This window comes from Carcharodon carcharias, chromosome 1 (genome assembly GCF_017639515.1).
Source record: "Carcharodon carcharias isolate sCarCar2 chromosome 1, sCarCar2.pri, whole genome shotgun sequence".
Classification (NCBI taxonomy): domain Eukaryota; kingdom Metazoa; phylum Chordata; class Chondrichthyes; order Lamniformes; family Lamnidae; genus Carcharodon; species Carcharodon carcharias.
The window spans coordinates 96981082-96995918 of record NC_054467.1 but is presented as its reverse complement, the minus strand read 5'-3'; the positions used below and the strand labels follow the sequence as shown (position 1 = coordinate 96995918).

Here is a 14837-nt window from a genome sequence, read left to right as displayed (position 1 = left end):
TTTCATTACTGCATCGATTTATATCCATCATTTAATCTGTAAGTGACCTCTTTCTGTGCCACAAAGAAAGAATGAACATGTGCTGATATAGTCCCTTCCAAGCCATCAGGATAGCCCAATGTGCTTCAGTGTCAAAATAGCTTCATATTCTGTGTTGATGCATAAATGTTAGTTGAAAAATGCTTTGGTGAAAATATATAAAAGAATTATAAAAATACAGAGAGGATTCATTCACATTAAATAGAACGTTCTTTATTAGTTAAAAACTTCATGATAGGTAATGTAGAGTCAATTTACTCATATCATTAGCTCAACATATTGATGTAACGATAAAACTACAGCACCACAATTGGATTGCTCAGTTAACAACATGGACAAGTGCTCACTGAGAGGGCTGATACATACTGAAAAATAAATGTTGACAGTGTTTTGTTTCTCATAGATACATAATCAAATAATTGAAGACAGTGGTGTGCTATTGCCTCCCACCAGCAGTGTCTGCTAGGGTTCTCTTGTGGATACAGTAATATTACAATTCAAATATGATTTGTCACACAGCTCCTTAAACAGTTTAACATAAACCCTGAAGTTTGCTTGTACTACTCCACTACACAGGATATAAAAGCAACAGTATATAATATAGTACATAGTAAATTGGTATTTGTTTAAAATAAATCACTTAAACCGAGATTACACTGGGGATGCTAACAGTGCCAAATTTTTAATACCTTTCTGATTTTGGTTTGTCCAAAGTTCCGTTTACCACATGTATAAAAATGATAATTGAAAAATAACTTTTCAAGTTGAAATAAAGTCAATGAGGACTACAATCATTCAGAAACACACAAGCTGATCGTTGCACAAGTTATCCTGGATGAACTTTGCCTCTACATCAGAATTGCACTTAAAAAAGGATATTTACACATCTCATCCAGTTATAAACAAACTTTTATGTGAAACACATGAGTGCATGGCTGGAAACAAAGCAATAATACTCAAGTGTAATTTTAGTGGTTTGATCTTTCACAGGTATTTTTCAACAATTCAAATTATCATTCAACCCAGCTATAAAAAAAGAAAAAGCTTGAATATTTAAAAGCATGCACGATGATTGAGCTACCGGTAGAAAAATGTTAACAGAGATTATGGCCAGACAGAAAATACTTCACCAAAGGCATCTAGTTTTCAAAGGAGCTTATGAAGATATGCACCTGGTTTAACAAGTATTGTATTAATGTGGTACATGCTTGCATAGAATGAGGTAGCTCAATTGCAAAATGGATTACACTGCACAATCACTACCACACAAACCATTTTCCCTTTTTTTTTTACAATTTTTTTTTAAAGACCACTCTCTTTCCCCACAAGACCTGTCACAAAAAATTACATATTTTGTAATAAAATTTGTCAATCATCAAACTTCTGTACCATCCTGTAAGTTATTCTGAAGCTTAATGTTGAGGTTTACCTGCTTAACCTTGACACCCTTTACCCGAATGATATCATTTTTATTTAATATGTTGATATTCTTCTCTGCGCAGTGCTTGCCATTTAAATTCTTCTCCAACCTATTCAATGCCTTGTTGCAAATTTCAACTTTTGTGTTCAGTGGATATTCCTCTGGGATCTCCTTGGGTAATTTCTTCTTATGTTTACATTTTCTTGCTAAAAAGCAAGCAGCAGTGAGGAACAGGAGTAGCAGCATTACAGCAGCGACAGCACCTCCTATTGATGCCTCTTTGTGTGAGGTCAATGCTATAGTTTCAGACTCCAGCCTTAAGTTCTTCATGTTGGTGCCATTCTTGACCTGATCATTCTCATTGTCATAAATCAAAGAGTCATCAAGTGTCAGCTTGCCATTCTTGTCCACCAGGTCTCGCTTTTGGCGTGGGAGTCGGTAGCTAAGTGAGCGTTGAACCCGTGGCCCAGAAAGTGATTCTGGACCAATAACGTAGATGACTTGCAAGTACCACTGATGGCCAGCTTCCACCTAATAGGAAATAACAAAGCTATAGCAATAAAAAGAAGTTTTGCCAATGGTGGTTTAAAATGTATAGGCAAGACCTGAGTAAGATCTGGCAATGGCCATCTTCAACAACTATTTCCCACTGACATTCAATGGAATTATTATCACTGGATCCCCACTATCAACATCCTGGGAGTTACCAGTGAAACATAACTGGACCAGCCATATAAATACTGTGGCTACAAGGACAAGTCAGAGGTTGGGAATTCTACATCAAGTAGCTCACCTCATGACTCCCCAAAATCCGTCCACCAATGTACAAGGCACAAGTCTCCATTTGCCTAGATGAGTGCAGCTTCAGAAACACAAAAAAACTTGACACTATCCAAGACAAAGCAGCCTGCTTCATCAACATTGCATCCACCACCTTAAACATTCACTACCTCCGCCATCATCGCACAAATGGCAGCAGTATAAACCATCTGCAAGGTGCACCGCAGCAACTCACTAAGGTTCCTTCCAGCATATTCTAAACCTGTGACCTCTACCACCTAGAAGGACAAGGGCACCACTTGCAAGTTCTTCTCCAAACCACACACCATCCTGACTTAAAACTTGATTGCTGTTCTTTCCCTTTTGACATGTCAGAAACCTGAAACTCACTTCCTAAAAGCACTATGGGTGTATGTAAACCAGATTAACTACAGCAGTTCAAGAAGGCAGTTCACCACCACAAGGGCAATTAGGGATGGGCAACAAATGCCGGCCTTGCCAGCAATGCTCACATCCCAAGAACAAAGAGAATTTAAAAAAAAAAGTTTAAATTTGTTAAGAAGCCACATACAAGATCGAAAAATTGCACTTGTAGCTAAAAATGTCACAAATAATCAATAATACATGTGATTTAAAACAAAATCTTTTTTCCCATACTATGCTGGAGGAGGTTCCTGTAGCACTGATCACATTCTGGTACTTCACCGAAGGGCCCATTATTGGCAGTGAGCTGACTATGAGAGGCATCATGCCCAATACCACTGCTGTCCTGCTCGATAGATAGGGATCAGGAATGGGCTGCCTTTACCTCCCAATGTGAGGATAGTGAAGAAAATGTAGACATCATCATGGAGATCCAATGTGTAATTTTCCTGTCTGTATGGTTCAGCTACTCATTGAACAGACTTCAGTGATCCCTCATTGAGTGCACACCATTTGAGGTTGGTTGTGATATCCTCCTTTGCTGAAGGGTGTGGCTCACCGTGATTATTTGAACAAATACATGTGTTAATTCCCATCCTCACATCACTTTCCAACAAGCATGATTTGGAGAAGAATATCAGTGTTCATGCCATTTATTTTGGAAAGACAGTGTGTTTTGGTGAAACTTTGTATATTTAAATATGCAGGGTTGTTAAATTAGGGTACAACTTGTAAATGCCAATTGTCTGATCTATCAAGAAGGTTTTATTCTGATCTACTTCACAAGTCCAAGGTTCCAGCCGTATAGAGTAAATGAATTAAAGCTGTATCAAGGGGAGCACAGCCTGGGTTTGGAGATAATTTAATAGTTTACTTACAAAGACAATCTGGAATGCACTGGATCAAGGAAGATTTAATGTTGTTTCTCAGGTGCAATGCTACAAACTGTATTTCTCAAGATACATGTCTTGCCTCACAAATTTGATTGAATTCTTTGAAGAAGTGACAAGAAGGGTTGATGAAGGTGATGCAGTGGATGTGGTGTACATGGGTTTTAGCAAGGCATTTGACAAGGTCTCACATGGCAGATTGGTCAGGAAAGTAAAAGCCCGTGGGATTCAGGATAATGTGGCAAACTGGATAAAAGGTTGGCTTTGTAACAGGAAACAAAGGGTAATGGTCAATGGATGCCCTTGCGAATGGAAAGTTGTCTCAAATGGTGTTCCACAGGGCTCGGTGTTGGGACCCTTGCTGTTTGTGTTATATATTAACGATTTGGACGTAAACGTGGGGGGCATGATTGGGAAATTTGCAGATAACACAAAGATTGGCCGAGTGGTGGATAGTGTAGAGGATTGCCATAATCCCCAAAACAATATAGATGGGTTGGTGGAGTGTGCGGTAAAGTGGCAGATGGATTTTAACATAGAGAAGTGTGAGGTCATACATTTAGAGAGGTCAAACAGTTACAGGGATTACACAATAAATGGGAATATATTAAGAGGGTAGATGAAGTGAGAGATCTTGGCATACAAGTACACGGGTCCCTGAAGGCAGCAGTTCAAGTAGACATGGTTGTAAAGAAGGCATATGGAATGCTCTCCTTCATTGGCAGAGGTATAGAATATAAAGGTAAGGAAATGATGTTGGAATTGTATAAAACACTGGTGAGGCCACAACTGGAGTATTGTGTGCAGTTCTGGTCACCACATTACAGGAAGGACATAATAGCTCTGGAGAGAGTGCAGAGGAGTTTTACAAGAATGTTGCCAGTGTTAGAAAAGTGTAGCTACGAGGAGAGATTGGATAGGTTGGGGTTATTTTCCTTAGAACAAAGAAGGCTGAGAGGTGACTTGATTGAAGTGTACAAAATTGAGGGGAATAGATAGAGTGGACAGGATAAAATTGTTTCCCTTGATGGAGAATTCTAGAACCAGGATCATCGATTCAAGATAAGTGGCAGAAGGTATAGGGGGGACATGAGGAAGAACTTTTTTCTGCAGAGGGTAGTGGGTGTCTGAAATTCGCTGCCCAAGTTGGTGGTGGAGGCAGAAACTCCAAACTATTTTAAAAAGTACCTGGATCTGCACCTAAAGTGCTGTAAACTGCAGTGCTATGGGCCGGGTGAAGGAAGGTGGTATTAGAAAGGGCACCTGGGTGTCCTCGGGCTGGCATGGACAAGATGGGCCAAATGGCCTCCTTCTGTGCTGTAACTTTTCTATGGTTCAGTAGATTTGGCAGAATGTTGAGCTTATCAGTTATTGTAATTAACCTCTGAGAAGAAATGTGCGAACATTAGACTCTTAGTGCTTTGCTTTGTAACATGAATTAATTATGTGAGATTGATTGCAAATGCACCAATGATCCACTGGCTTTGAGAATGTTTTGAACCATGTCAACAGCCAGGTACATAAAACAGATGCTCCCTACCAAGATGTCAACTGCAAATTCTCCATTATAGAATTTACAATAATATGGACAAATATTCTGAATGATGTGGAAGTCAGTGGCCAAGGGAAGGGTTCCAGTAGTCATGCGTCATCAATTATGGGTCAGTGGGGGAGCTAGTTCTGAAGTGATCTTGGTCTGGCGGGGGCGAGGGAATCCTGGGACGGGAAAGGCACAAAGTTTCCTCGTGGGACCTGCAGGAACACTCCGGCTCCCACAAAGAAACCTTTAAAAATTTAAACAGTAGAACTTGCCACAATCCTTCTTACCATTTAACGAAAGAGTTCCAGACTCGATAAGCCTTTGTCAGTCTGGAGTTAAAATAGTGTTTGTGTCAGTAGTGTTAACACAGTCTCGGCACAAGGTTGGACTTGTATCTCATAACTTTCTCAGTGCATTGCAATTTGTGGAGGGGTGATGAGGAGGTGCAGTTTGTCTGCCAGAAACACAAATATATTTACAGAAACAGCGAATAGGGAAGTTACAAAGCATACTGGGATATTTTTAAACTTATCTATGGGTGGAATCTTGTCCCCTTTAAGAATAACCATGAGGCGGGACCATTTCCAGGACCCGATCCTGCTCCCCAACTAAGCGACCACCTCCAGGAGTGCTGTCCAATTAAGGATGACGGGCAGGTCCCTGAGACTTCAGGCTCCATGAGAAGATCAGCAGCTTGGAAAGATGGCAACCCCACTGGCAAAGATGGGCCTGACACTGTAGGAGGAGAAAATGGAAGGGGGCATCCATCTTGAGATGCATTCTGAGGTGGTCTTGCTATTTTAAAAAATAAACTATGGTCACAGTTGCCAGGCCTCCCTTGTGGGGGTAAGTTTAGGAGGCCTTGCCAGCTGCCTCCAAGAACCTGCTGGGCTTTGGCCTCAGCTGGGGGGCTTGTCTTGGAGGCACCTAATCTGCCCACAATTGGGCACTTAATTATTCCAACTGACTACCTGCAGCTGCCAGACAGGTAGCCATTGCCGGTGGTGACATGCCTGCGGCAAGATTGTACGGAAGCAGGAACACATCAGGCCACTGACCCAACAACCGCATTTCAGATTTTCCTCCCAGTCCTGTCTTCAAGCTTGCATCTGTGGAACCAGGAAGTTTCCGCCTTATGTGTGCACATGAGCGCTATATATTGTTAAAGGAATTAATGCCAATGTCCATCTTGACACAAAATGTAATTACTTCAAAATTAAAGATAATTGTCCAATCCAAGTCATTGTTTGCTTTTGCTTAAATCTTGCTCTGACAGTAACTACTGCGCAAGTGGATCACACAACAACTTCAGGGTTGTCCCTTATATGAGGAATTGGGCAGGGCAATGCATCGATGTTTATGCAACTAGAAAACTGCCATTGTAATGTCCTTAACAATGTAAATTGAATGAGCAGACAAACCTTGTAAAGAGCATCAACCTTCATTGTGAAACCATCCACTCCAGGCACATCCCTCATTGTGTGAAACTCTGGTGCATCAGATGCAAACTGAGCATCAAATGGTACATCATGAAAATACTGGTCAGTTACTTCTGGCTGGTTCCGATCCTTTAAAAGAGCAAATATTAATATTCAACAAAACCAGCATGCAGGAGGCAATCTATAATAGGCAAACACAGTCTGTAATTAGACTGTGTAATTATTACCAAATCATGGGTAGTAATCAAGAAGAATCTTATAACAGGATTACACAAGTTATAGTGGATTTCCAAGTTCATAATAGGGCTGCATAATCATTATTAAATCAAAGGTAATTTTCAGGAGCCAGTCTATAACAGGACAGCATGTTTAGAAATGAAAAAATGTGGCAGACTGAGTGGAAGACTGAAAGGTAGAAAATGGACTTATTGGGAAAATATTCCTCTTTCATACAATTGTGGAAGCAACATTCCAGGTCTATAGAGAATTTATAAGAAGACCCAGAGTCAGGCTGAAGATTATATATCATCTCCATACCACACAGGATGATCTAAATGTTCTGGGGTTTTGAAATTCGAGATGGCAGCAACCAGAGTGCAGGCCTTGGATTTCCTCCCACATGTTCTGGCGCAAGGCCCAGCAGAGGAGACAGGTATGATTCTCAGTAATCAAAGCACCTCAGGGGCAAAGTCTAATTAACTTTTAGCTTGTTTATTGTCTTCAGTAGTATAAATGGTGAAACATTCAACTATGGCACAGATGACAGCTGATCATTTTTATACACATTTTGTCAGCTAACTTCATACTATAAGACTATCGACATATCATAGTTTGAAAATGGGAGAAGTTCCCTCCATAAAATTTTGATAAGCAAATTTTTAAACGTACCAAAAGGAGGAATCTATGTTTCAGGTGTTTGTTGGGTTGGATGCAGCCATACTGTGGACCCTCATTATAAATAGTTCCAGTGGGATCAAAGAAGGGGACATAGCCATCTTTTCCGGTGCAGAGATACACCTTCTCTAATTGCAGCCTGTAGGCAGAGTTGAGGTTTTGCTCAGGATTCCAAAGCACACGTCCGTACAGTCTCTGACCTATTAAAACAAGAAGGTATGAGAATCATCATAGCCTCGGCAATGTTTCATCATGTGAATATGACACATGTTCTATGGTAATTGACTATGTCTTGCTATACATAAGCACACTCTAAGATCACCATGGGCAGAATTTTACATTTGGCGTGCGGGCAGACGCCTGAGCATAATAAAACATGTGTCCTGACATCATCGCGCACTCATGTGATAGTTCTTCCAGCGGGCGTGTGCTGGAGTTGGCTGCTTGCCCGCCGATAATTGAAAGACCTATTAAGGCCATTTACAAGCTAATTAAAATCAAATTAATGCTACCCATTCAACCTTATGGTTAGCGGGCAGGCGAAAAGGCCAAGCGGCCTTTACATGTTTTAGGAAACCTCATCCACGGGTGGGATGAGATTTCCTAAAGCAAATAAACATTAACTAAAAACTTTATTTTTTTTAATTAAAAACATGTCCCAGTTCATGTAACACAGTCACATGAGGGGACATGTTTTTCAAAATTTTACTGTCTTTATTAATTTTTTTTAAAAAGCGCTTCAATCTCCCTGAGGCAGCTCCGTATATCAAGGAGACTGAAGTGCTCTTTTGCATGCATGCGTGAACTGCGCGCCAGGCCCACTCTCCCTCCTCCCCCCACCCGCACAGGCAGCGCTCACCTGCTCACGATCCACACAGGGTGGGCCTTAACTGGCTCACCCACTTGAAATCGCGGAGCAGAGCCGATTGCAGGCAGCGTTCGGCCTCCCCGAGCCTGCCCGATGAGGGAAAAATTCTGGCCCATGTGTTCATATCTGTTCAGGTGGAAAAATTATTTGATAATGCATAGGTCTCTCAATTACTTCTAATTGTTCTTCTACTTGTATCATTTCGACAGATAAGTCAGGCGCAAAGTTAAAGAGGACAATCTGAAAATGGGCTGAGCAAGAATCAGTGTTTTTTTTTAACCCCAGTGCCAAGACAGTGTAAAGCAAAGGGCTTTAATTATGGGCACTGCTGTGTAATCTTAAGCAGAACTTTTAAATAGTATGGTTCAGCGCTGCCCCTCAAATTCTGCTATGTTAGGAGTCAGAAGAAGAAAAAATAATGAAAGATTGCAGTGAGTTGAATGACTTCTAAAAATAAAACTGTGGTGATTTATTTGTTTTTTTTTGTAGTCAAAAATTATTCTCATCCTTTCTTTTGGAATCTTGAGAAAAGCTTTGAGTGTTCCAAACAGCTCTAGTGGTCGAACACTTACAGCAAAAACACCAAGAGCTGGTTAATTTAAGTTATGGAAAGTTTGCTAGCTCTCAGCTGGACCATTGGATAGAAAGCCATGCTGGATACAAGGTATTCTTTCCAAGGAAAGGAGTCTTGCTGGCAGGCCAGAATTGAATCCCATGCCTTGATGTTGGGCAGTGACAATTGCTATGGATTAGCCAGCAGTTCAAATAATCCAACTGCCTCAGGGGAGGGAGAACATGTGAAACTGAGCAACCTCCAACTGGAGACATTTTGGAAAAGTGAGACACAGAAAAAAAGAGAAGAAACACAGTGGCCTGGATTTTCCCAATGATGGAGAGCCTTTCCAATGGTGCAAAAATGGCAGAAGACGCCCGAATCTGGAAGCCCTACATTTTTGCAGGAGTGGGATTGGGCTGGGGTCAGGGTTTGCTCATGCATTTTTTGTGACGGTAACTGCCCATAGAAATCAGCAGCTGTCTCCACTCATGTGGTTTTGGTATGAGAGGTGGTGAAACCTGACATGCACAGATTAGACCTGGTAGGCATGGTCTGAACTTTGTGGATTTGTTTGGATAGTGGGGGTACCCTTTTGGAGAGGTAAGGTTCCCCATTGGATATGGTCCTGGGATTCCTTTGGGGGAGGTCAGCTGCCCTTTGGAAATGTTAAAATTAGGCAGGAATGTGTGCAAAGAGTGCATAAACTCATTGGAACTGTCAAAAACAACTGTCAAAGAGTCAAGATGAGCTGTCAAAGGGAGCAATCAAGCTGTCAAGGCATTAAAATTCTTGCCTTTTAAATCTTTGAAAGAAAACTCTCTGGAGTATTGAAAAAAATTGCTTGCTATTTCACCCGGTCTGTTGACATAAGCCTTAGGGATATCATTATTGGATTAGTGCTGCATGGCTGATTTTACAACAGTCCATTATCACAGTAGGGTGCCTGCCATTTCACAGTTTGACTGCCAGATCCAAGTGGTAATGGGCTCTTTGATGTGGAACTATGAATTCTAATACTTGCTTTTATAAAGAAATATGCAATTGAATGAAATATTTAATATTTAAGGGATGATATAGTTGAAGGAATGTAAATATAGTACATGGGTTTTAAAAAAAATAAAGTCTGCGATATCCACTCGTAACTTTATTTTATTTTCTGAAATTGGTTTGTAACATTAGAATGGATTTTCGCTTCATGGTTGGGAGAGCAGAGTTGGGACATTTCCCGACTCTGCCAACCTGACCTGGGAGAAAGTGGCCCTTGATGGATGCTGGGTGCATTGGCATGGTAGGAGCAAAGGCAAAGGGTGGTGTGTGGGGGAGCATAGGTTGGCACTAAGTTGGCATGGGGCTATAAAGGGCCATGGGGTGTGGGTGGGGGACATAGGTTGGCATGGAGGATATGAGGAGTCATGTGGAGTGGGCAGAGGGGGATAGGTTGGCATGTAGGGTATAAGGGTTGATGGGTCGGGCAGAGGGGCATAGGTTTGCATGGAGGGTATGAGGTGCCATAGGTTGGCATGGACGGAGCATGGGGAGTGTGTGGGGTTGTGAGAGGGTGTGAGGAGTGAGGAGGGGTGAGGGCTGTTTTCCATTGTTTCATGGTTTTTTAAAACTTCAATATATTGCCAGTGCACTGAGGCAGGCCTTCTGCCTAGCATGCCTCTGCACTCGTTTCTGGGTCACCCAGCCCGATTCCCAGGGAACCCCGCCACCCTGGAACAAAAATCTGACCTTTGAGGCCGCTTTCTCCCAGGTCAGGTTGGCAGAGCCGGGAAATGTCTCAACTCTGCTCTCCCAACCAGGAAGTGAAAATCCATTCTAATGTTACAAACCAATTTCAGTATCCCCTTGCTACTCATCTGGAAAGAGAGTAATTTCAATCATTGATATACAAGTTTAAAAAAAAACCAGAAATGACAATTTGTAAGTGTACCACATTCCATATTACTTGAGGCACAAGAAGGCTGGATACGAACTTAATGCTAGAAAATGTGCTGAGCTACTTGTTAAGAGTTACCTTTTGCACTGGAAAGGATCTCAGACCAGCCACAGAACTCTCACTCCCCAAGAAATGGCATGTGCCTTTTCTGGTCAATTAACTAGGGAATTTGCAGTGACCCAATGGGCAAACAGAATACTCTCTTTATCACTGTATTTCAGCAACTGATTGTATTATATGCCCAATGTAATGTTCCTTGATTTTGGAGAATATTCACATCAATATGACTTTGGTAAAGAACTGCCAAATATATCTATGAAGCAGGAAGTGATAGGTGAACAGTAGCAGCAACACATTTTAGATTCACAATATTTACAGGTTCACTAATTTCTTCTTGGAAGATAGAAAACAACAGTCACCTCTCCTGTACTGAACTACAATGCAATCTTAACCTGGTACAAGTGTCACTGAACATTAACATTCCGTGATGGTTAATTGTTAAAAGTCCACAGGGTTGGTATGGTCTATCAATCTTTCTATACTGGCTTCTGGTGATAGGCTAAGATAGAAGGGAGATTTTGAAGTCTCTTGCCTGGCATAAAATGGGGCAAAAACACTCAAAAAATGGTTTGGTATGATTTTCTACCCTGCTCCTGCCAATGGTGGGTGGTGCTATATACCAAATGATCTTTGTTTGGTTGGTGACAGGGTTGACTCACCTGGTGGCTGTTTTTTTATAAATTTGCAAATAAGCGTCCTTTGTTCTAAGTAGGACTTTAAATGCCATGTTAGAACAGCACGGGGCAGAACACTAAAATTTCAGCTGGTGACTCAGCCGAAGAGGAACCCAGAAAATAGGCTTTAATTCATTTTTATGGGACAGAGAGGAGCAAGAATGCTCTTCAGGCTTGCAAAACAACCTGAGACACTGTAGTGCTGGTTCCATCCTTCCTCTAAGACCAGATCCCATGCATCCCACTACCCCCTGAACTTTTGCCAGGTCTGGATGCCGACCAGGTCAAACTATTTTGGCGACCTGGAACCAGCGCACTTGTTTGTTGTCTGCTGTCTACTGTTCATGTTACTGAGGCCCAGCTTTGAAAACAGGCAGAATGGGCGGAATTAATGTTTCTGACGGGGATCTTGCCCACCAGTTGGAGAACCAGTGGGAGCCCTGCATCCCCTCCACTGGGGGAGACCCGCTGGTATTAGGTGCCCATTAGGCGCTTTATTGGTCAGCGTTAGATCTTCCCCAGGATTAAGGACCCTGGGGGTTTAAATCCTGTCCCTTGAGAGCTGCTAGCCAATCATAGCGTGGCAGCTCTTCACTGCCTTCAACACCATTGGAAAGCGGTGGCAGCTGCCAGCAATGCACCTACCAGAGCTCCAGGATCCATGAGAGACTCCACGCCAAAGGTGAGTGTAGTAGGTTGTCAGGGGGATAGTGCAGACCTAAGGAAAGGGGGCCTTGGACTTGATTGGGTGGAGGTGAGAAGGCAGCAGTGTCCTTTCATCCAATCAAATGCATCCCCCATCTCCAAACTTGCCTTAGTGGGGGGTGGTGGTGGTGGTGGTGGTGGTGGTGGTGGTGGGGGGGGGGGGGGGGGGGGGGGGGGGGGGGGGGGGGGGCGGTGCGGGGCAGCGGCAGCAGCCAAATTCTGCCCAGTGTTTCACAGCCTAACTGTCCAAACACTGCTGGGGTCTGAGGGGGTGTGGGGTGGGCAAGTGTGGCTGGTGGGGGAGAGGGACTACCCCATTCTTTCAGTAATTTTAAGTGTGCATCCTCAAAGCTCAAATGCAGCAGCTAAACGATCGAAGGTTTAAGGAAAACCCACCAGATGGTTATGTTTGAACTGAATGACGTGACCCCTCTCTTGGGTATTTGTTGCAGTTTGCTCTGGGACCTTTAAGCTGGGCCTGTTCTGTGGGTGAATGCGACTTTATTTTTAGTTTTCCTTCTACCTCTGGTACTTTATCCTCTTTCTCCACCATGAAAACGGATACAAGTCATTGTTTAATAAAATCTGCCAGCATTTTGCTGTCTATTACAATATCAGCTGCATCTTTCTTTACCAGACCCATATCTTTCTTAGACACTCTCTTATTGTTGATAAATCTATTAACACTTTTTTACTATTAGCCTTTATATTACATGCAAGTTCTTTTGTGTTCCTTTGTACAGCTTTCAATATTTTCTTTGTACTCCTCAGCTGATTTCCATATTTTTCTCAGTTCATTGGATGACTCGAGAGAGTGTCTCTCCTCCTGTGAGACACATAATGCTAGAAATTGGTCCACATCGTTCGTTCTTTTGGGGCAGGGTGGGGTGGTGGGTTCATGTTTCTGCCCTGACACCTGTTGCCGGAGAGGTAGGTAGCACGCAGATTTGATGCTGCCCCCTAATTGTTCCATTAGTCTGAGAGGGGCCTGTGCTGCTGTCAACCTCATTGCTCAGCAGGGGGATGAGCAATGTGTGCAGATAGTGGTACAGCCAGCCTGCTCTTCCTAAAGGGCTGTCTGCTCCTTATAAAGAGAAGCTGCACTGAATCACAGGAGGCTCTTGTTGAATGTCATTGTTGCAATTCTGAAGAAAGAAAATGGGTCAGAGAAAGGGCTCCGGGTTCACAGTTGTGGCACTGGAGGCCTCAGTCATGGGGATGAACAGAAAGAAGGACCACGATTCTTCAGGGGGGAAGAGGGGGTTGGTCACCAGAAGGTCCTCAAGGACAACCCTCAGAAAGGACTGGGAACCGATAACAGTGGCACAAGATGGCTAATGACCTTACATGCCTGATCAAGGTCAGTGCACACATCATCTCATGACATCTCCTACCTACTGTAACACCAACTTCTCATGCTGCTCAATGTATCAAAAGAACATAAGAAATAAGAGCTGGATTATACCATTTGGCCCTTTGAGACTGCTCTACCATACGTACAAACATACGAATTAGGGGCAGGCGTAGGCCACTCGGCCCCTCAAGCCTGCTTTGCCATTCAATAAGATGATGGCTGATCTAATGTTAACTCAACTTCACATTCCTGCCTACACCTGATAACCTTTCACCCCATGCTTATCAAGAATCTAACAACCTCTGCCTTAATGATATTCAGCAACCTTTTGAGAAAGAGAATTCCATCTCACAACCCTCAGAGAAAATATTTTTCCTTATCGCTGGCTTATTCTTAAACAGTGGTCCCTAGTTCTAGATTCTCCACATCCACCCTGTCAAGACTCCTCAGGATCTTATATGTTTCAATCAAGTCGCCTTTACTCTTCTAAACTCCAGTGGATACAAGCCTAGTCTATCCAACCTTTCCTCATAAGACAACCCACCCATTCCAGGTATTAGTCTGGTAAACCTTCTCTGAGCTGCTTCCAATGCCTTTACATCTTTCCTTAAATAAGGAGACCAATACTGTACACCGTACTCCAGATGTGGCCTCACCAGTGCCCTGCAAAACTGAAGCATAACCTCCCTACTCTTGTATTCAATTAGCCTTGCAATAAACTATAACATTCTATTAGCTTTGACAATTACTTGCTGTACCTGCATACTAGCCTTTTGCAATTCATGCATTAGGACACCCAGACCCCTCTGCATCTCAGAGTCCTGCAATCTCTCACCATTTAAATAATATACTTCTTTTTATTCAACCTGCCAAAATGGACAATCTCACATTTTCCCACATTATACTCCATTTGCCAGGTCTTTGCCCACTCACTTAACCTACCTATATCCTTTTGTAGCCTCCTTATGTCCTCCTCTCAACTTACTTTCCTATCTTTGTGTCATCAGCAATTTAGCAACCATACCGTCAGTCTCTTCATCCAAATCATTTATATAATTTGTAAAGAGTTGAGGCCCCATCACTGATCCATGTTGCACACTACGCGTCTCATCCCGCCAACCAGAAAATGACCTATTTATGCCTACTGTCTGTTTCCTGTTAGATACCCAATCTTCTATCCATGCTGTTATGATATCCCTTGCACAATGAGCTTTTATTTTCCGCAATAACCTTTGACGAGGCACCTTATCAAA

The 14837-nt window shown here is 42.5% G+C and overlaps 1 protein-coding gene across 1 annotated transcript in view; it reads right to left on the bottom strand.

Annotated features, from left to right (window-relative positions):
* Positions 1–230: 230 nt before the first annotated feature.
* The window catches only part of fras1 (Fraser extracellular matrix complex subunit 1), a 398900-nt gene continuing 384293 nt past the window's right edge, over positions 231–14837 (bottom strand). The window contains exons 72-74 of the mRNA XM_041181003.1: positions 7420–7625; positions 6514–6660; positions 231–1990 (exon numbers count right to left, since the gene is read on the bottom strand). Of these exons, the coding sequence (XP_041036937.1) occupies positions 1415–1990; positions 6514–6660; positions 7420–7625 (929 nt within the window). The 3' untranslated portion in view covers positions 231–1414. The remainder of the gene's footprint in view (positions 1991–6513; positions 6661–7419; positions 7626–14837) is intronic.